Source organism: Ciconia boyciana, chromosome 4 (assembly GCF_034638445.1).
Source record: "Ciconia boyciana chromosome 4, ASM3463844v1, whole genome shotgun sequence".
NCBI lineage: Eukaryota > Metazoa > Chordata > Aves > Ciconiiformes > Ciconiidae > Ciconia > Ciconia boyciana.
Window position 1 is genome coordinate 74,794,680 of NC_132937.1, and position 22,624 is coordinate 74,817,303.

The 22,624-nt window shown below is 34.4% G+C and overlaps 1 protein-coding gene across 5 annotated transcripts in view; it reads right to left on the reverse strand.

The window, feature by feature from the left end:
• Positions 1-707: 707 nt before the first annotated feature.
• Positions 708-22,624, reverse strand: part of CHD1 (chromodomain helicase DNA binding protein 1) — a 57,343-nt gene continuing 35,426 nt past the window's right edge. For 4 of the 5 annotated variants that reach the window (XM_072860136.1, XM_072860132.1, XM_072860135.1 and 1 more), the window contains 21 exons: positions 22,008-22,160; positions 21,442-21,513; positions 19,463-19,612; positions 18,718-18,866; positions 18,334-18,430; positions 18,149-18,244; positions 16,998-17,174; positions 16,642-16,802; positions 15,258-15,299; positions 14,405-14,535; positions 13,839-13,977; positions 12,966-13,116; positions 11,758-11,880; positions 11,251-11,388; positions 8,664-8,921; positions 8,066-8,206; positions 5,683-5,861; positions 3,994-4,090; positions 3,715-3,772; positions 2,564-2,774; positions 708-2,362 (listed from right to left, as the gene is read on the reverse strand). In XM_072860136.1, coding sequence (XP_072716237.1) covers positions 1,999-2,362; positions 2,564-2,774; positions 3,715-3,772; positions 3,994-4,090; positions 5,683-5,861; positions 8,066-8,206; positions 8,664-8,921; positions 11,251-11,388; positions 11,758-11,880; positions 12,966-13,116; positions 13,839-13,977; positions 14,405-14,535; positions 15,258-15,299; positions 16,642-16,802; positions 16,998-17,174; positions 18,149-18,244; positions 18,334-18,430; positions 18,718-18,866; positions 19,463-19,612; positions 21,442-21,513; positions 22,008-22,160 — 3,087 coding nt within the window. In that variant the 3' untranslated portion in view covers positions 708-1,998. The remainder of the gene's footprint in view (positions 2,363-2,563; positions 2,775-3,714; positions 3,773-3,993; positions 4,091-5,682; positions 5,862-8,065; positions 8,207-8,663; positions 8,922-11,250; positions 11,389-11,757; positions 11,881-12,965; positions 13,117-13,838; positions 13,978-14,404; positions 14,536-15,257; positions 15,300-16,641; positions 16,803-16,997; positions 17,175-18,148; positions 18,245-18,333; positions 18,431-18,717; positions 18,867-19,462; positions 19,613-21,441; positions 21,514-22,007; positions 22,161-22,624) is intronic. The other variant, XM_072860137.1, reaches the window with a different exon arrangement.

Consider the following 22,624-nt stretch of genomic DNA (forward strand, 5'->3'; position numbering starts at 1 on the left):
ATCATCAAAGCCACTAGGTAAGTATTTTCTGTCTTATTTCAGACAGACCTGAGATACCTTTAACAAAAACGGATGCAGACTAACCATGTCACATTAGACATGCTCAGCCACAATGCCATAATATAGCTGCACTGATGGTGAACCAGGCTTAGTGGGACTGCTCTCTCTATGCTCTGTTGATGGATCTATGCACTACTCAAGCAGTAAGAATCAGTCAGTGGTTGGAGACACTCCAGCTTCCAGATTTTCACCATTGGAAGTGGAAGACGCATGGCACACATGCACAACCTTATCACACACCACTCCACTGCCTAAAAACTGCTTCAGCAATTAAGCTCAAAAGCAGAACAACTCAAAACCCTGCAGATCCTGGGAAGATGAAGAGTTAAGAAATGAAGCAGCATTGAGTCCCAGCCTACATTAAAAAAGCTTAAAAACTGATGTGCAGCAACTATGCCTACAGTGAGATCTTAACAGATACTCTGTAGACAGATTCTGGTTCTGTATTAATGCTTTCATATAAACCTGTTTAATTGGAAAAAATGCTCAACATTGCAAGAGCAGAGAAAAATTGGAGCAACAGATACCGCTCCAACCACATGATGCCAGGCTAGATATGTTCCCTAACTATCACATTGCGTATTAAAATTTAGTACTTAAGACTTTAATGTTTTTATGGGTAAACCTGAGAAAAAGTAACATTGTAGAGAAAAACACAGCAGAAAACTACAAGAGCCCACATATCCTTTTAGTTAAATTTAATTTGTCAGATAGAAGTTATCTATGTACAATCAGTGTGCATTGTAACAATTCTGTCAATAAAGTCATTCAAATCTGCTAAAGTATTAACTGGCTGCATAGCACATTTGACATTATTGCCCATGTTGAAGAGGGAACACAAATGGATTTACAATAAATTTTGGCTGATTTGGATTCTGAAGTGTTCAAGTATTTAACACTCCTTTTTTAAAACCAATGCACCTGAAAAACTTTCCAGAGCACAGTTGAGCTGGGTATTTCTTACTATTTCATTACAAACAAATCACAACACTGACAGTTTAATAAGGAGAAAAAAAACAAAACAAAAAACCAAACCAACCAAAAACACCCCCAAAAAAACCCAAAACATGTATCTAAAGTATCCAATAAAAAAGGAGCACTAAATGGAATAAAATGTTCCCTTTCCCCATTTTTACATTCTGAAAAGCAATTCCATCAAGGTTATTTTATTCAAACATGTAAGTACACTGATTTTGTTTCATACTTGTGACAAGAAGGCCTGAGTTGGTGGGGAAAGGAACAGTCAGAAAAAGCCTGAGAGGGAAAAAAGCTCATTTAATTAATTTACAATAATTTACAGCCATTTGTTTGTGTGTTTTGTTTTGTTTATTATTATTTTTGTTTGTTTGTTTTGTAAAAAGGCATTATAGCTGATCACAAACAGGAGAAATCCTGGCTATTTTACAGTTATAGGTACGGAATTTAAATATTCAAGCTTGTGATGAAAAGCGGCAAGGTGGTCGCAGTGTACAATGTAAACAAGTAGCTTTGGAAAGTGAACAAAGTCCTTGAGAGTTCTTTACTAAGAAACAAAAGAAAATAAACTCCTCGTTCCTTCCTGAAATATGAGCACAGGTCAGTGTTTAAAAGTTCATTTACAAACATAATTTAAAACATGTTCAGCCTAAAACCACTTTGACATGAAGAGTTTTATAGTAAGATCCAGTCTGAAAGGGGCAGTGTTGAGGTCCCTGTAAAAGTAAACATCTTCCATTTCTTAAAAAAGAGTGCCACAACATTTGCAGCACAGTGCAGCATAAACTTTAAATACAAAAATATTTTTCTTCTGTTGGGATAATAGACCTTGCATCCTGGAAAGAAGTAACAATACTGCTACTGATAGAATATCCAGTCCGTATCTTTCAAGTCATGTAAGGCAATTACTGTGTTAGTTTACTGTATATGGCTAAAAGAAGGTCCAGAAAATGTCAGTCTGTGTTATGTTTTCCGGCTACTCCATGTATGTTCAGGTGTACTTTTGTGATCCGATGAGTGTTCAAATGGAGATCTGTGTCCTAGGGGAGATCTTGAACCATAAGGAGACCTCTGATCTAATGGTGACCTTGGGCCACTACCCGAAGCTCTGTGGTCCATTTGCCAGTCTGAGTGGTACCTATAATCTCTAGATGATTTATGATGGCTGTACTCTGAAGTGGAACGGTGATCTGAATGTATCCTGTGGTCTGAATGGGAACGGTGATCTGAATGACCCCGGCTGTCTTTTAAACTTCCTTCCAGGTTTGATCTGTGGTCTCTGCTCCTGTAGTCATCTAACTTTCTATGCTTACTATCACTGTAGTATCTAAAAAATATAAATTATTTGTATTAGTGTTACTGAACACACATTAAGAGCCACAATTCTGTCAAATCAACAGAACTGATTAGAGAGATATCTTTGCAACTTTGCATTACTCAGAAAAGATGTTTTGGTGCTTGCTACAAGCATACTACAAAAACAGGAAGGGACTTCTGAACAGATTTTAAAATTGCTGAAGAAACTTACCTGCTGTCTTGTTTGTAGTGATCCCAGTCTCTGTGATCTTTTCCATTGCTGAAGGCTGAATAGGGCCTTTTCCTAGAGTCATTTTTCTTGTAAGCATCTCCCTGATGCCTGTCTTTATGATGATCATGGTATTGTGAAGAATGTCTATCAGAAGAATAACTGTCCCTGCTACTGTCATCATGGTTTGTATTCTCCTTTAGTCTTTCCACATCTGTTCAATAAAGCAGAGGTTAAAAGGAAGTCTCAAAGTCTTTTCTTCACCTAATTCAAACAGCACCTCTACCTGTCAGATGTAAAGCAGTATGAAAGTGACATTATCATTTGACAAAAACAAGATCTAAATAGTTGAAAGACAAATGCACTAACATGAGTTAACTGAAAGAAGCCCAGAAGTAAGAGGGAAGCAAACTAGAATGCCGAAGTATAGGACTTGGAAATTGAACTTTTCAACCTCTCCATTCCGTCTGTGAAGCTAAGTGTGGTCCAAATGGGCAGTGAGTAGAGGTGCCTTTAGTAGAGCAATTTTAGACAGAATGGTAGCAACTTCCTCTCTAAGAAGGGATGGCCTTAGCATCAGTAAGAGTTTTAAAGGTACACCTTGTTAATGAAAGGCTTTCAGTGGTATTCCTAAAATACAGTATGTTGATTTTAAGTCCATGAAAATATACTCAAAGTGTTACATTAACACAAGAAAAAAGCAAGTATTAAAAGAAGGCAGGTGTGGGAGCATAGAAAAAATCAGTGTTATTGTCAACAATAAAAGACAGTCCAGGTAACTAATTACAAACTATGACTTCAAGGAATAGCTTGCTTTCTTACACAGTAGCAACATTACAACAGCTACAAATAGGCACAGAATTTCCAAGAAATGTACAGATTTTGAGTAGACCTCTCTCCCTTCCCAAAATTAAACACCAAAAATATTTCCAATTTTTTTTTAAAGGATGGTCAAATAACTTGCTACTAAAACCAGTAAATACCAGCTTCGGTCTGCACTCAGATGGATTTCATTAGCAAACTAGTAAAGTTTTGCTAATAAGCCTATCTCTATGATACTTAGCAGTGTGGGAGACAGATCTAGGAGACATGTGAAATGAAATAAACATGAAAACTAAGATATCTAACACAAGAATATACTTAAGGTTTCTTACCTGGATTTCTAATTACATGTGTATTCACATTGCTGCTAATATTCTGGTCATTGTGTTGCTAAAAGAGACAAGTACAAAAACTCATTGCTAAATCCCAAAGTTCATCTGAAGTCATTAGAAAAAATATCCTAACGAGACTACTTTACTAAAAACACAAATGCTACTTGAAGTGTATTTCAGTGTATTTCTGTGTTCCTTATAATCTTTTAAATCTAAGAAAAAGAGTTACAATACTTAAAATATATATTTATGTATTTAGAAAGGGTCTGAAAACATTACCTGGGACTCTTGGCGTTTTTTGATTGCATGTTTATACAGTTTGTGAAGCTTTCTGGCATCAAATTCTGTGAACTTAGAGACAAAAATCCACAAATTTCTGAGGAAGAAGAAAAGAGAAGTTATAATTCTTCTACACATTCATTTTTCTTTTATTATGGAACAGAACATGGATTTAACTGAAATTATTTGAATAGTACTTCAGTAAACCAAAAACACTGTAAAATTTACACAGTGTTGCCCGGCTGCACAGCAAACATTACCTAGCTGTATTTCAAACATTTGAAAGATTAATTCCTTTAACAATTTGTCACTTTGTAATATTTATCATAAGTACTTCAGAGTACAAAGTGCACAGAAAGTAGTACTAATAACAATTGTATTAATAGGATGATTGGTGAAACTGCTTACAAACATAGCTATCAGTTTATGTATGTCTTCTGAAAGTGTTTTGCTGTCCAGATGCCAAAACCCTAAAGAAAATATCTACTTCTATGACCACAGGCAACAGATGTAAAGTCTAGAATTCTTTTAATCAAATTTACAGGTAGAATGCTTAAAAGAGACTACAGAGTACCAGTGTTTAGAAGTATCTGAAGCATGCAGGCTCAGGAAGCAACAGTCTGCTCCTTCACTGTGATTATTTAAACATTATAATTTTGGTCTAGAGGTTTGCAAAAGTAGACAACCAGTCAATGGTGTGCCTAATGACACCTGTAAAACTTTATATAAGCTAAGTTGCTTAACTACACTTCTTATCAAATATAGCTGAAATACATATTTTAATAATCTACATATCATATTGTAGCATTATTATGAATAGCTCTATTATGAGTTCCCATTTAAAGAAATACAACATTTACCAAAATGTAAGACATGGATCTTGTTTTTGTATCTCAGATGACGTTAATATTTTGAAGTAAAGCAAGTAAAAATAGCAGAAGCATTCTACACTAACAGAAATCTTTAAGAAAATGAAACAACAGACTTTTGTATATGGAAGTGCAGGATGTATTTTCAACCAACCTAAACAAAAGATTAAAGTGCACATTCTGATAAAGGTAACTCAAATTGCATTAGGAGCTTAACAATGAAATATTAAGAGGTTTACAAACCAACATTTTTTAATTGTTTTAAATTGTCACCTCAAAGATGCAAACTTTTCTTTCATTTTTGAAATACATCTGAGTCATTATGATAAATGTGTTAATCAACTCATAGTTAATATGTAATATTTAATTTTAGAGTATATTTTAAAAAGAATAAAGAATTCTGCAACTCAAAGTCATACAAAGTTCAGCACAAATTTAGAACTGCCTATTTTCAGCAGGAATTTAAAAAAAAACAAAAAACCCCCACCAACAAAAAACCTCAAAGTTGAAAAAAACCCAGATCCTTAAAGGTAAGAATGCTTTTCAACTAAATACGGCCTAAGTGATAAGTTATCTAATGTTTGCTGTCGGTTGTAAGACGTGAGATGACTCCACCTACTGGACAAAACGCATTGCTATGCAGTATGAAAAAGTCAATCCATTAGAAGTCAGAACCATCTATAATCATATTTTTATAGATTCCTATTTAAAACAGTAGAAAGATACAAGAAAGAGAGAATAAGAAACAAGAGAAATAACTGAAAACTATTCATCAGTTACAGATACTCCCTTTTCAAGAAAAAACAGGAGAATAACTTACTTTCTCCACTGTTTAATTTGTTCAGGATTTGTGTACTCCTTTAGACATTCAGTAATGTGATCCCCAATTTTGATTAGACACTGTCTAGTATGTTCCAGCTGCTCTCTTTCAGAAAGGCCCTTCTCTGGTCGATCCAGCTGTTTCAATGCTGCTTTGACAGGCCTCATTCTTTCTTTGCACTGTAAAATGGAAAAAAATAATGTATTAATTCAAAGAAAAAAAAAGAATTCTAAAACATGACTCACGGGGGGGGGGGGGGGCGGCCAAAGACAGTATTGTTACAAGCCAAATGAAACACAAGACTTGCTCACAGCTCTAAAAATGCTTTATAGGTTTCCTTTGGAAAATATTGTATTTTAAACCCAGTTGGCAATTTACTCCTCTATGAAAACATTAGATTGCATAAAATACAGATATCAAGGATTTAAGAAAGCACTAATTTAATATAAGGGATTTTCTGAGGAAAAGGACTCATTACAACTGGGTTTTACACTCATAGCTATAACTTTCAGCACAAGCATATAGGACAAGACTTACACTTTTTGGCACCTTGAAAGCTATACAAACTCAATGTCAAAATTAAATATGAGAGCGTTCAGTACATTTCAAACAGATACTTTTCTGCAACAATTAAACCTGGCATTCAGCAAAAGCTCAACAATGCTTCTCTGAGCAGTTTTAAAACCTCAGCCCTATGCAAATATTAGCAGACCCAGCCCTATGCAGATACTAGCAGAACTTGTACTATGTAGAGTAAAGCTAGTTTGGGTATGCCTAGATTAGTAACAACAGTGATGGCAACACAGACATGTGTCATATGTGTGTTCTTGAATTTTCACACTTTAAATCAAATGTTTTAATAATAAATCCAGATAAAACCAGTTAACATGATTTAAATTACAGACACTTGCTTAGCAATACCATCGAACTATAACAGCATGGTAAACAGATGAAATATATATTCTCCTTGTCACAAAGAGCTAAATTAGTCAAGCCTGAACAACCCACAGTAGTAATTTCCATTTGAAAGTGTAGTTAAATATGCTAATTAGACTGCTTCTGTCCATGGCATAATGATAAACATACATTCCACAACTAAAAGCCCAGCCAAAAAAAAAAAGTTGTCCTATACACAGACCCAACCTAGAATTACTCCCAGTAAGAAAAAAAGGAAGTCTGTAGATTAAAAAAAAAATAAATTATAAACCAACAAATGTTTGGAATAGAATGAAATTAAATATCACCATTACCATGTAAGCATCTAGGGACAATTCAGAAAAGTCAGGGAAGCTGTTCCATTGCCAGCTTATGCCTCTAGGTAATTAAGCAGCTGCATTACATATTGCACTAGCCACAGCTTAAAGCAGCTTTTAAAAGACAGCTTAGAGAGTGCACTGCTTAAGTATGGAAGTGATCAGAAAAATGTAACTGTACATTGAAATGAAGTGATTTTCTGTCACTTAGCCACACAAACATATCCACCTGAATAACTCAAGGCTCACCCTGGAAATCACAAGTGAGTTAACGGGAATGTTTAGAATGAAACTATACACAGACGAGTTGCTACCATACTCAAGAGAATCTTACTTGCATGTCACAGCCAGCACCCACAACAGCCCCAATATACCTGGCTGGCAGAAACAAACAGCTCTTGAAATCTGAATGTTGAAACGCCCACAGGAGAGCAGCTTCTCAAAGTAGCTCGCTGATACCTTTCCAAAGGTGCCAGCCAACCTATAAAACTTTACAGAAATTGTGTACCTTTTTTCCTCTAATGTTGATTCTGCTCTTAGTTAGAAGTAGTGGTTAAACAAAATTCTTTTGGTGTCAGAGAGATTACTCTGGCAAGGTATTCCTAAGGGCTTTAGCATTTGTTCCTTCCTGTGTCTACTAATTTAAGTCTGCAATACTTCAGGAGGGAAGTGTTGAAACTTATTTTCTTTTGTTATCTCACGAAGAAGAAAGGCATATATAATAAAGCGAAGGCAGAGACTCCAGCAATTGCACTGAAGTTCATTCATGCCTGCTCTTTAAGAAGCAGGATACACAAGTTATTCTTGAGGATATATCTTTACAGTCTATATTCTAAATCTATTCAGCACACAGACCACTGGATAAGTTTTCCTACTATCCTGCATAAATACAGTAAACAACAAAACAAAACTGCTGGAATGAAGACAAAAATTGCTTTAGTACAGTGTCAAGAACATTCAGTGATCTTTCAGTGATTCAGTGATCATTCAGTGAACATTCAGTGATTCAGAGACTTTACTAGCAAAAGATCACCTGTGTTACTGTGCCCAATAACAGAATCAAGAACATCAGAAATAGTCCTCATTTAGACTACTAAGTATAAACACTAACTTGTCAAAAAGGGACTTACCACACTAAAAGTTTTCTGATCCAGTTCTTCAGATTCTTCCAATATAGGAACTGGTTCACTAGTTGCAGTAATATGAACTGGAGTATCCAACAATGGAATTTTTTTAGTTTTTTCTTTATTTTCAGATTTGATTTCACTTACCTAAGAATGACATATAAAAATATTGAAGTAAACTTTATTTTGGCTCTGGAATTATCCTATAGTATATGACAATCCCTGTAACTACTGCATTGTCTTCAATAATAGAATAAAATAGAATAGTAGAATAAAATAATAGAATAAAAATAGAATAAAAACTATGATGACATTCAATGACAGTACATTTTACTTTCTCTGTGGGATGGAAAAGGAATAAAATAATTTCTTGCACACACTTGTACTCTCAGTCCAACTAAGATACGTATCATTGAAGATGTAACTTCCCATTTCATATGCCTGTCCTCATGGTTTCAGTTAGTAAAAATAAAACTTCAAATGATGTCAAAGACTCCAATGAAATGACAACTGATCAGATCCAAAGTACCTTTTAATCTCAAAATCATTCACAAAAACCTAGTGGCCTTTTCTAGTGCTATATAAAATAAGTAAACCTAATTACCTTCTCTTCCTTTACTTCTTTCTGTGTGGATTCTTTTACTTTGTTTTCTCTCTTTTCTTTAATATCTTTTTCTTTTAATTCTTTCTTATCCTCTTTTTCTTTTTTCTCCCTTTTCAAATCCCTCTTATTTTCCTTTTCTTTTGTCTCTCTTTTTTCTTCAGCTTCCTTCTTTATACCAGTATCTGGCTCAGGCTTTTCTTCATTTTCTTTTTCTGCTTTAATTTTTTTATGTGGATGTTTCAGTGAAACAATCTCATCCTGCAATATGTAAGCATATATGTCACATCAAACCGAATTCCTATCTATATAAGTTTTGTAACCATCAGACTAAAAACATACTTTTTATCTGTGCATTTTTTTCTTTTTGGACATAGATTTAACACCTATCAAACAGAATTGAATGCAGTTGTAAAGAAAGATGAGAACTACTCACTCACTTCCTTGATGTGACAAAGCAACTACTGATTTGGCAGTGGTAGTAGGGGTGAGAAATTATGTCCATTTAACTTAGAATTAACTTAGAATTCCCTCCCTCTAAAAGGTAGTTAGGCTCTGAAGAGCTAAAAACTGTAAGGAAGTAGGTCTCACAAAACTGAGCTGATTGGTCAGGACACTCAAGTAATGGGGAAGTTAGAAGACCTCTGTTATAGTTAGCTTTGCCCCAGTAATTTTTTATCAATCCCATATTAAAAGTTCACAGGAGAAGGTAACAAAGTCCCAACTTTCTCTTTTCCAGAAGTGTTCTTTTTACTAGGCTTAAAAAAAGGTCTTAGTTACAGATTGTCTGATGGGGCCCATTTATTTGAAGGTGAACAAAATACCACTCCAGTGGTCTTTATAATATTCACTTAGAAGTCTTGAGATGTAAACTCAAATCCTTTCAGACACAGAGAATACTACAGTAAGTAGAAAAGTATTATGTACAGGTGCAAGAATCATGATCATCTTTGAATTGATTTGAAGTACACCCTGGAAAGGCATATATAGAATCCATTGCAGAAAAACAGATGCCTAATGCATGCATCCGAAAAAGCTACTTAGATGAGGTGTCAAGTAATCAGCCCAACCAGGACTTCAGTATTTAGGTATCATGGAAACTTCCCAGCAAAAATGCAATTACTCCAGGAGTTTCCTGAATGTTCTAGCAGTTAAACAGGTAAGTTTTAAATATTGCACACAGTATGGCAGTTAAGTTGCTAAAGCCAAACTTTTAGGTGGTTAAAGCTGATTTTTGTATATGGTCCAGTTTTCAGAAGTGCAATTGTTAGTCTGTGTCCAAAAGTATTCAAGTGATGAATAGCTGTTATTAAATATACAAAAGGGGACAGCATTCTAGGCACCTTCCCAAACATAACAAGTCAATCAACTGACTGTGTCTTCTGTTTTGAGTGGAGATGAATTGTAACACTAATTTTTTCAGTAGTCTGAACACTTAATTTGCTTAGTTTTAGGATTCAGTTGCCCATGTTAATTTACTGGGAACTGTGACAACACTTACAGTTCTTAAACTTGCATTCCAGACAAATTATTGTATCTATAAACATAAGCTAGTCTATTACATAAGCTATATAAGCTATTCAAAGTTTTTTATTTTTTTCTGGCTTTGTTTTATTCTTCATAGCATAATTTAAATACATACAGGAATGCTTTAGTTAAAAATAACTATTTTTTATAGATGACTCATGGTTCTTCTAAGGTTGACTCCGTTTTAACTATGTATTCGCGTAAGTATTTTTTCCTCTAGAGTAAGCTGACAATTACAATGGTTTGTAATAGCTTAAAATGGTTACATAAGACACTTCAATTTAGTTTATTTTTAAATCAAGTAGTAAGTATTTTAATGATACATATAGATTTGCACTGATTTATTTCAGCTACTTTCAAAGTCACAAAATCAGGTGTGACATGACCCTCAACTTTACCTAAATTTTTATCACACAGCAGAAACCACTGGAGATAAGTGTTAGAAATAAAAAGACCCAACAAAAGCAGAGGCCTAAAGGAACACATCAGAAGTAACAGAACACAACAAAGTCAAATAGTTGGTTAAATAGTCTTTTTTGGATAATGAAAGCCATGCCATATACAGGAGCTTTCACATGCAAGTCTTGAAATACCATTTATTCATGCTGCTCTTTCTAATTGAGCTTGATTTTTTTTTTTCCTGAGCCTAAATTTAAAAAAACACTTTACCTGAAGAATCACTATCAGTAGTAATAACACATAAGCCAGCAACATTAGTTTTATAATTGTGTGGTACATTAGGTTTGCATTTCTAGCAGATACAATGCTGAAGAGTCTTTGAAGAATTCTGAAACTGAGCAATGCCACTTGTAATTAGACCACAACATTTTTTAATAATATAATTTGGAACACTACTCATAATTCCTCAGCCACTGGCTTATTATTAAAATAAAATAGATAGCCTTCCGTGTGCTTGTACTGGTGCAACATCAACTGTACTGGCCACAGGAAAAGGATGACAGTCAGGTGCTTCAATTTTATTAAGTCAAGCAGAAGATAAAATAGAAATCGATACTAAGAGGAAGAACTGAATAGCCATCTTTACCATATGAAAGATACTTACCTTGTTATCCTCATCATCATCCTCATCAGATTTTTCCGAGGGTTGTGGTGAAGAATCACTTTTCATTTCTTCTTTTATTTTTGCAGCCTTTATCACCTTATTCTTCTTAGTTCTTGTTTTCCTCCTCTTTGAATTGCCCTGAATGCAAATTTGTCTCTTTAACAGGTCAACTGATAAGCATCTTTGGACCACAATTGCAAAAAAAGATATTTTTTTTTTTAAACATTAAATAGAGGGTTCATTTTATTTTATTTATTGCCACTAATGACCACCACTGTTCTTAGGACTGGAGACAGAGCATAGTGCAACAGTAGAGAATACAAATAATAAGAGAATAATACAATACAAAACTTGCAATTGAGTTAGTCTCATGTAATATGATTAGCAATATAGAGTAATGCTACACAAAGAAAAAGAGCAGAACTAAAAAAGAAAAAGAAAAGGATCAGCTGATATGCCTGTAAGCATATTGTTTTATCTCACTAATGAATGCCAAATTTTACTTACTGCACCAGCAAGCCTTTGTGCTTCCTTCCTTGCAAGGTCTTTATTCAGTAATTTAATGAGGTAGTCTGCACGGGTCTGTAACTGCTTCGCTTGGGGTTTCTTATCTGGATCATCAGGCAAAATCTGAGAAGAACAACGGTAGCATCACAGCTATGAGTACATATTATCAAGTTTGGAAGATGCTAGCCTGGAGCACACAGAACAGAAAAACCTGTGTAAAAGAAGGTGGAAAACAATCCACTTCAACTATACCTCGCAAATATGCCAGCATGCTTGAAGCAATGGAAAATTTCTTAAATGTTTTCATTTCTCTCCAATCATGCAGCCAATGCAGAGTCTTGGAAATTGCCTCACAGTTTAAAACAAATTCAAGAAACCAGCCTCAGATTTCTGTTTCCACACTAATAGCTTATCTAAGAAATTCTGAGCTCCTGTACCAGTCATCCACAGAAGTACTGGCTCTGCCTCTTCATCTTCTAAATGCAGAACTCACTACAGGGTATTGCAGATGCCAAAAACATAAATGGGTGGTTTCAAAAAAAACAGGCAAATTAATGGAAGGCAGGAGAAGAAATCATTATTAAATGAATGGGGACACAACCCTGGCTCCTCAAATCCCAAAAACATAGGTTGTTGGCACTGTCACAAAGTTTACTTCACCCCAGTCTTTCCCTGAACACCTGTTGCTCACTATTGCTGAGGAGCTATTGCACTAATTCTAGTACAGCTCATGTTGTGAGTGAAAAGTTCTCATGTTGTGAATGAAAAGACAGCTTCAAGTGAAGAACCTGGGAATTAAGTGGGGATGGGGAAACCAAATCAAATCTCTAGAAAAACCTCCCTTCCAAAAGTTTAAGAACACCTAGTGGACAAAACTAAGCTAGAACAAACTAGAACAAAACTAAACTAGGACAAAACTAGAACATCTAAAATAAAGAAGGAAAAGACTGAAAAGAAAAATTCAAATGACAGAGGTCCAACTACATGGGAATATGTCAACATAACTGACTGCAAGCAGGCATACTTCAACCGAATACACAAGAACTTAAAACCTGATAATATACCACAAGAAGGATACTAAGAAGTACAACTGACATATAACGTCTCTGCAATTTCAGTTATCATAAAATAAATTTTCAGTAACTGTTCTTAGTAGCATTATTACCTAAACAAAAAGACTCCTTGATGAAATGTTGTAGATGACATACCTTCTGTGTCAAACTAAGATCAGGATCCATTTTTATCATTTCCCAGCTGCCATAACCATATTCATAGATGCCTATTAACAGATTGGAATCATCTTCCTTACCCCAATCTATATCAAAATGAGCAGCCTTGGTGTGGCATGGGATGACATATCTAGCAGAAATAAATTAGAAAGACAAATAAAGGATTTACTTCTGAAGTTTAGCAAGGGGGAAGGGAGCATACTAAAAGTGATGTAACTAGATTTATTTTCTCTGCTAAGATGCTGATATATTTAGGAAATTAATCCAAATATTTATCATTATATTTTCTTAACATTTCTACAAAATATTTATTGAAATCAGGACTGAAATGTTTTTTAAAGCTGATCAAGACTAAAATATGAAGAACAGCCATCTGTCTGTGGCCATGAGCTGCTTCAGAGTTGGCTAACCATGAATAGAAGCATAAACCATCATCCAAGTGTAACTGCTAACTAAGTGGATAGCTTAGGGATTGTGATACACAAGATGGCAAGGGAGAAAGTTCAGAGGATAGAAACAGCTCCTGCTGCACTTTAACAGATACTGCTTTCCCCTCAAGCAGAGATGACACATACAGCAGCTCTCAGCAAGCCTGAATTCTAGTCCTGGTTATTATTAGTCACTGAACACCAGTAAATGTCAAAATTGAGAAGCCAAAGCTGGTACTGGCTTTTACGGCAAGGGAAGAAAGAAGAACAGATGTGGAGAAGGTTACTGCTGCCAGTCCTTACAGGGAATAGAGGGACAATGCTGTCACAATGTGCTTTGACTCAAAAGTTGTCTGAAAAAAGCTAATAAAACTTGAAAATTTTTCTACATTACTACTTCCTTTAAAAAAAAAAAATTCAATACCTTTTTCTTTCTTCTGGATCTGAAGGAATGGATTTATGCAGTGGTGCCAACTCTTCTTCATGAGAGATGACTAGCTTTGCATTCACCTGCACTCCTGAGATTCGGAATGTTGGGCCCTTAACTTTCCCAAGTCTACCTCCTTAAAATAAATGACAAAGCTACTAAGATATTGACTTTTATGAATATAATACAGAAAAATGTGAAGAAAACAAGTCATACTGATGCTGTAGCAGCAAACTTTCAATTATACCAAATTACTTTTTCTTAACCAAATGCTTGAATTAAGCTCCAGAATCAAAAGGCCTTCTAGATAATAACAGATTACTTTTAAGTTTCACAGTAAAGCAAAAACATACTGCATTCTCCAATGACAATTCACACACAGAAAGGGGGAAAAAAAAGAAGTCATCTTACTATAACCCTTTTTTAAAATCACCCAGCATGCTAACATTTTTGTTTGTGTTTTCCCCCAACAAAACTGTTTTCTGTTATGATCAGAGTGCAAGAATAATTCAGACTTCGTGACATTTTTTTATTGCCCCCCAAGCTCCCTGAACACATTGTACCTGCTCTTTCTTGTCCAGATGAATTGTCCTTTAAAGCTTTAATGCATCCATTATGTACAAGCTCTCCCAAACGTCTAAGATCTGTCTCTGATTTATCAACTAGCTCAGCATCTCTAGCTACAGCATCTAACCTGTAATAAAACAAATACACATTTTTATAGCTCTGAAAGTTTGGTAATTGTGAATGACTCCTTCAGACTTTGAAACTAGAGAACTGATCATGTAAGTTATCGGTCACCTGCACTTGCTATGCTGTGTACACTTTTGATCCAAGAAAAAAAATAAGTGATTTAGGTATCAGAGGACACTACAACAAGAACTATAAAGGACCCTAACCCTACAGTTTTGAGTTAAATTACTGTACATCTCTTTAAAAAAAGGAATCTTTATATACAATATGCTCATATGGTCTATAAATATTTTTTAAGGAAAATAAGGAAAGGAAGTTTTTCTTAAAATATGGAATAATAAAGAAAGCTTAAAAATAAGAACTGACAATAAGGAAAATGTAAAACTAACTTTGACAATCAGTGGATAAACTGATGGGCTTTCATCAGGCTATCGAACAAGACAACTGAATGATTATCACCAATAAAGATTAAACAAGACAGCAGGTCAAGTATAAAGAAAGAGAGTAAGTAGTCCTGCAAATTGAAAGGTTTGTTGTATGGCTGTTTGCATACATACCATGCATGAAGAAACAGAAGATACTAAGCTAAAGTCATGTTACAGTCAAAGCAAAAGACTAGACACTGTATTTTTTCTTCAGCCTGAGGTTTCTTGGTATATTGTTCTAATTTTTGTGAAAACGACATTCCAAGTTGCTACACAAATAATAATCAAACAAGTTTACCTTTCAAGAGGGCCACCAAATTTCTTGTAACTCTTGATAAACCTAGAAACAGAAAATAATTTTGCCATTTAAATGTATGCTTAACTAACTAAATTGGTTTTAAAATTGTATTAATATAATTATTAATCTTAGTATAGTGCTATATGGACAATGGAAGGGGGAGTAAAAAAAAAAAAATATAGAGCGAGTAGGGCAGCTTAGTATATCCAGATAACCCAAATAAAATCAGAGTTTTATTGGTTAAGAACTGATGTAAATAAAAAAAATAGAAGGTACAATTTATTTCAGAAATTGCTTTATTAATTCCATGAGACAGAAGACTGAGCAGCTGGTTGTGTCTAATGTCTAATCATAAAAATTTAATGTGGATTGACAGAAAATAGAGATTTCAGACATTATGTTATGCCTTATATAGTAAAAGGAGCAATCTGCAACAGGTTATTTGAAGATTTAGGAAAATATGACATGAAAGATACTCTCTGTAGGAATCTGTAAGTGACAGAAAGAAACTGGAGATACCTGGGATAGAAAGGAAATGAAATAAAAATAAAAAAAAAAAAAAAAAGATTTCCTCAACAATCAAGGCCTCAAATTGCTAGCGTAATCACAAGAATAGCCTTGAAAAAAGTACCAATTCGCTGTGTTGTTAGATCAAATGGAAAGGCAAAAAGGATCTTTAAAGTTATTTCTCTATCCCAAAATATTTTGAAAGCTTTGCAGCATTTTAGGGCAACATGCATTCTTAAATTTCAGCATCAAAGTAGCATTTCACAAACCCAACAAGGTAAAACAAAACAATTCCTCCTCCTTCTACCAAAAAAATATTTTAGCACCAAATATTGAAGGGACTTGCTGCACAAGATTCAAAGAGGTTTTTATATTTTTTTAGTTTAAAAAAGCATGATATAACCTAATTCAATTGCAGTGTCAAGAAGTTTAAAAAGAAAACAAAATCCACTCAAATTTTTGTAGTTGTCACCAAAAAGATTTACATATTCTTTCAGCATGGTAGTTTTTAGATAAAATGATGGGAAGCAGATTATTGTGCTTGTATGTTAAAAGAAAAGCTCTGCCATTCTAACAACTGTTTTTTGAAATCACTGTCTTCATGAGTTGCAGGAATTAACAATTTTAAAACAATCAAGAATATTTACAGTCATAATTTTATCCCTCATTAAAATGGGTTAAAATTCTTGCCATGACAGACATGACAGTATGTCAGCACCACAAAGTACACAAGGTAATACATTAAATGCCTAGAATAAAAAAAACTTCAAATAAATTCAGGAAAAATAAACTGCCTTCTGTACTTTCAAGCTCTATAGTAATAATAATAAAAAATTCATGTTGTCCCTTTAAACAAGCATGTCTCCCCGTATCTTACCGCCTGATCTCTGCATCGCTAAATCCTTTAATATTTTCTCGAGGAATCGTTCGTGGTCTTCCACGTTTTTTTGGCCGTTTTCTTTCTGAGATGGAGTCACTATCAGATCCAGAGTATCTTCTGCTCCTACTGCGCCTCCCTTCACTTCCATTAAAGCTGATCTGGAATTTCAGAGTAAGTAGTTCAAAGCTACATGATTAACAAACATAAGTGAAGTTTTACCTAGCCTGTCAAAAACATGTGTTCAGAAAAGGAAGGAAAAAAAAAAAACCACGAACCCAAAACCCAAAAAACCCCCCCAACAAAGTAAACCAACAGCAACATAAAAGTACAAGTCAGTCAGAGCAAAGAGACACCTGTTTTGCACAGTTTCTCATCCTTGGGAGCATGTATATTTCTTCAAGTTCTTTTTGCCTTTCCTCCTCTTCTATTCTTCGCCGCTGGACTTCCGGAATGATTTCTTCCCAATTTCTTGAATTTCTTTCTGGTTCCAACTCAATATCATCTTCATCCATATTGGAAAAGTTGGCCACCTTGTATAGCAGAATATATGTATTTTCATCAAATCACTACATGAGTTTATTTCAAAAAGACTGAGCAACTAACATTTTAGGAAAAGAAAGTTTTAGATGGCATATTTTATGCATTTATATATTTTATGTATTTTTATATATATGCTATTGTTTTATAATATGCAAACAATTTATACATATAAAATGCTTCATGAACCACTGTCTTTAATTAAAGTATTTTTAGGCATTTATGAACCAGTCACAGACTCCATACAAAATGGGCTAAGATGAGAAAAGATGAGAAACTTTTTCTTCTTTCAAAAGTTGACTAATACAGATGCATAATGAAACACCTCCCTGATAGCTGTATGATTGTTGTACAACTTCCTTCAAAATAGGGCTAACAACATTTGAATGCCCGAGTTAATGTGAAACTATAATAAAATAAAACTAAACAAATATGAATACACTGTAGAAATTAAAATATGTTGCAAATGAATGGTGAGCAGGAGAGCTATTTAATATTCTGCTGATCTAAACAAATACATCATGCTCTGCATTTTTTTTGCACCCAAATTGTGATATGTTTAACTGATAATGCTTAAAATACCTGGCATTCAAGTTACTTCAGGGCTAAAAGCTATTTCTAGAAGTCATCAACTAAGAAATGTAAACTTTACATTTTGCATTCAACGAAACCACAGCTGCTTGACACAAAGGCCGTAAATAAAACACTGAACTACCTAGAATTCTAATCATTAACACATTCATAAATATCTCTTATTTTATTAGCAAAACACATCATTTATTTTTACATGTTTATACCGATGGTAGGTATCCTGTATAGATGAAAAGACATTTTAATAGAAAGAGATACAGAGTTGACTTACTGAGGTATTTATTTCATAAGAATGAAGAGATGGATAGGTACACAAAATAGTACAGTTTAGAAAGGAAAGTGTAATTTTGGTAGGAGGGAGGGAACAGAGCAATACCTTGAACTGTGAAAGCAACTCATCTCCTACAGTTAATGGACCTGGCTCATTTTCCCGAGTTTCAGCCCTCTTCAAGATTTCATCTATATCCATTTCCTAAAAAAGAAGTTGTTACTCTTTACAATTGAAATAATTCATACATGTTTTTAGTTGTTTTATCTATCTAGTCCAGAAACACTACTTACCTGGGGCTCCTGTTCTTCCCCTTCAGGTTCTTTAAAAAGTTCCTCAGCACCAAACTTCAAAATTGCTGATAGCTCCTCCTTATTAAAAGGTGTTGAGCTGAAATAAATGATGTTTCAGGAAAAAAATTTTATCTTAGTAAGTTGAAAAAGTTCTCTATTATCATGAGTCAATTAAGCTTTCTTTTTACTTTTAAATAAAAACTATGTATTTTTTAATATAGATATTTAATATGCAGATAAAAATCTACAAAGACAATATACTTCGCATCTTTACTTATTTAACCTTATTTTGCCTTTCATTAACCAGGTAAAATAACTTACATTTTTACTTACTTGTCAAATATACTTAAGGGTAAATTGATATGGAAATAAACACAAATATACCTTGAAGGAGTAGAGCCTGTATGTAGTACGGTTTTCCCTGTAGTGTCCATTCTCTGAATTACTAAATGATCTAACACCATCTTTTTCTTGGCTCTTTCAAGAATATCTTCTTCTACTGATCCTTTTGTGACTAGCCGATAAATATTAACCTATGTATATTTTTAAAAAAGTAAGCAAGAACAAGGAGAAATCTCAGTCTTCACTACATATCTTCTGAATTTATTGACTGGTTTCAAGTGTGAAACACTAGTTCAATCATGTTACCACAGTCTTTATATAAGTGTTTTAAAAAAACAGAGAAGTAAACTCTTAGATCTGTCATTTTTATACTTCAGTGATTTGGCACAAGCATTGCCACAGGCAAAACTGTCATATTTCCAATTATTACTGTATGCCTTCTGCAAGAAAGAAACCTGAAAAGAACTAAGAAATATTTAAGCAAGAGGGACGTGCCTGATGTAGCAGTTATTTTCTAGAATGACATGATGCCAATGAATGTAGGACAGACAAGCCCACAACTCTTCTCCCTCTCCCATCCATGTACCACAACTGCCATATTATCTCTCCATGTAGGGAGATTTTAAAAAAAGAAAGTTAAACGAGCATTACTAACATTTTTGGACATACACAGCAAGTATTAGTTATTCTTAAAAATACATGAAGACTGAATGGTGCAGGCAGAGAGCAGACCGCGACTGTACGGAACGCTCCATCAGGTTTGGAGCTTCAAGGTGAATGTGCGTACCTGTTTCTTCTGTCCAATCCTGTGTGCTCTAGCCTGTGCTTGCAGATCATTCTGTGGATTCCAGTCAGAATCAAATATAACTACAGTGTCAGCAGATGCTAAGTTGATTCCTAACCCTCCAGCTCTGGTAGACAGTAAAAAGCAGAAGTCCTGAAATCATAAAATAAAAAAGTTTTATATACAATAGTTGTAATATTCTTAAAGGAACTAATATGACACTTGTTTATGCAGTCTGTGGTGCAGACTACAAAACCATATACTACCAATTCTGTAACTGTTCTGTAGTTAAAGCTTCTCTAAGTATAAAGCAAACATTGATATCAATTTCCTCCATAAATAGTTACTGATTTCTCAACAGTTTAAAGGAAACAGCATCCTAGAAGATGATCACCAACCAAAAAATCCCAACCGAACAAAAGACTGGCCAAAAAAGTACAAAACCCCTCCTGTTAAAGCCTTGTATGTTACTAAGTCTCTCTCTCACATCCCCTGCCCCAAGCCCTGGAAGACTAAGCAGCCATGTCAGAGCAGGGAAAATGCTTGAATCTACAGGTAACTGGTTAAGAGACAGGAAGCAAAAGTCCTCTGCCAGGTTCAATGCTGTTCAACATATTAATGAACAATATGAAAATGGAATAAGCAACAAGGTGAAAAAGCCTGTAGATTATAAAGAATTATTCATTCAGAGACAACTATGAAGGACTGCAGAAGGATCTTGAGACATGCAATAAAACAACATATGAAATTCAAGATAAAGTAAAACAGGTTAAAAAAAAAAAATCCCAATTTTCAGTACAGTTACAGGAAATACCAAACCCTTATACTCAGGAATGAGTCCTGAGAACTGTGTTAGAAGTTTCCATGTAGACCTTAGCTCAGTAATGGTCAAAAACCATACAGAATGTTCTGAATTTTTAGGAAAGAAATAAAAAATAAAACTGAGAACATAATTTTGTTGCTGCACAAATGCCTCCATTTTTGCCTCCATTCTTGCCTCCATTCTGCCTCCATTTTTGAAATGCATGAGTTTAAATTCCTCTTCATCTCAAAAAAATGTACAGTGTAACTGCAAAGATTTCAAAAAAAGGCAACAATGTCTATGCTAGAAATTTGAAACAGAATTAACTTCTGTATATAACAAATATCTGAAGTTTACATTATGGAGTTAAGTCCTTTTCCCTCCATCATAGCAGAAGCAAGCTCAGCAGCAACTGAGAAATGCTATCCTTCAATTACTGATTAAAAAAAAACCCCAAAACCAACCAACTAAAAAAAACCCCACAACCTCCCCTCCCCCAAATCTGCCAGCATAGGACAAAAGATTTAAGGTGATCAAAGGTATGGAATGGATTGTGTATTAGGAATGCTAAATAAGCTACAAATTTTCCAACTCAGAAAAGAAAGAATCTGAAACAGACACCTATATATTCACAGGTTGCTCACAAAGAATGGCTAGAAATCAGCTTCACCATTTCTTCCAGGGCAAGTAAGTAGGTGGCAACAAATGAAGGTAACAGAAGACAGATTTGAAACAATTAAAGATGGCTGTTCATGCAAGGATATACACAAGTGAATTCTGCCCATTGCCAAAGGATGTTTTTGATGCTAACTGCTTGTGTATGTTCAATGCTCTTGTAAACATCATTGGGTTAAGTTCTACACAGCATCAAGGCTGAGGTTAAATTTCTGCAGCATTTATATAGTAATTAAAATTACTTTGATAAAGAGCATTACAGAAAAAAAAAATTATAGCTACACAACTGATTAAATACCATTTTCATAAGTTATGTGTTTTCTACCTAACCTCTTCCTAGAGAAAAAAATATAGCAGATGTAAACCTTATTGTCTAGGCAACAACAATTAATTTTGAACCTTATTGATACATTCCTCACTTTTCTCAGCCTTCATTTTTTGTGCAATATTTTTTGTATTTCTTGGGAAAAAATAAAACAGATTCCTTAGGAAAAAAATGCCATACCTCTGATCCTTCTGCATTAAAATGATCCAGTGCTTGTTTCCTCAATTCCCCTTTTATTGATCCATCAAGTCTCTAAAGAGATTGAATACTACAGTTAAAAAGTAATTCTTACACTATGTTAAAAATGACAGCAACTTGAATTCTCAACTGCCAAAACTGTTACATGAAGGAAAAAAAAAGTAATGCAATACTTCACACAAATTCTTAATTCATCAGTTTAATTTCAAAATACTATTTAGCATATAGCAATTGCCAATCTTTCTAGAATAAGAACACTTTTTCTTATACCTTTTCTTAAGCAAAGTGGTAAAGATCACATAATCACAAAACAGTTGAGGTTGGAAGGGACCTCTGGAGGTCATCTTGTCTAACTCCCCTACTCAGGCAGGGACAGCTAAAGCAGGTTGCCCAAGGTCATATCCAGGTGGCTTCTGAATGTCACAGAAGATGGAGATTCCATAACCTCTGGACAACTTGTTCAGTGCTCTGTCACCCTCAGAGTAAAAAAAAGATTTTTCTTATGTTCAAGACCAAAGCTTCTTGGCTACTACCACCAAGATTCATACCTGAAAAGGAAACTGACGATACTTCAGATATTCTGCTAGGATGTCCAGCATCCTCACCATCTGTGAGAAAATCAGAACTCTGTTGCCACGTTCTCGCAGACGAATCAGTAGCTTGTCAAGAAGGATTAGTTTCCCACTGCTACGTATTAAATGCTACAAAACCCAAGAAATACATATTACAAAATGAGTTCATCTCAACAGTAACACACACTGCAGTTGGTTAGACATTCACTTGAGGTTTGCTTTTCTTTCTATTGCTGTGGGAAGAAAAAAAGGCAAATTCTGACATTCCTTAAGAATTTCAGTTTAAAATGTGCATACAATATATAGTCTCCTAGAACTAAACAAAAAACCAAAAAAAACCCAAATTCATGTGGCCATAAGACAGCACTCCTATATAAATTTACTAGTATGCAGCATTAACTGAACATGAAACTTTACTCTGATTTTAGCTGATTCTAACTGAAATCAACAGAAATACTGACTCACATTTTTAAAGAAAATGCATTGTTCAGTTCCCTTTCCTAAAAATCTTATCTTCAAATCTCATCAAAACATGAAGTAAATATATGGGCTTAAAAATTTAAGCAGTTATGATATAGGCCCAACTTTTTTTC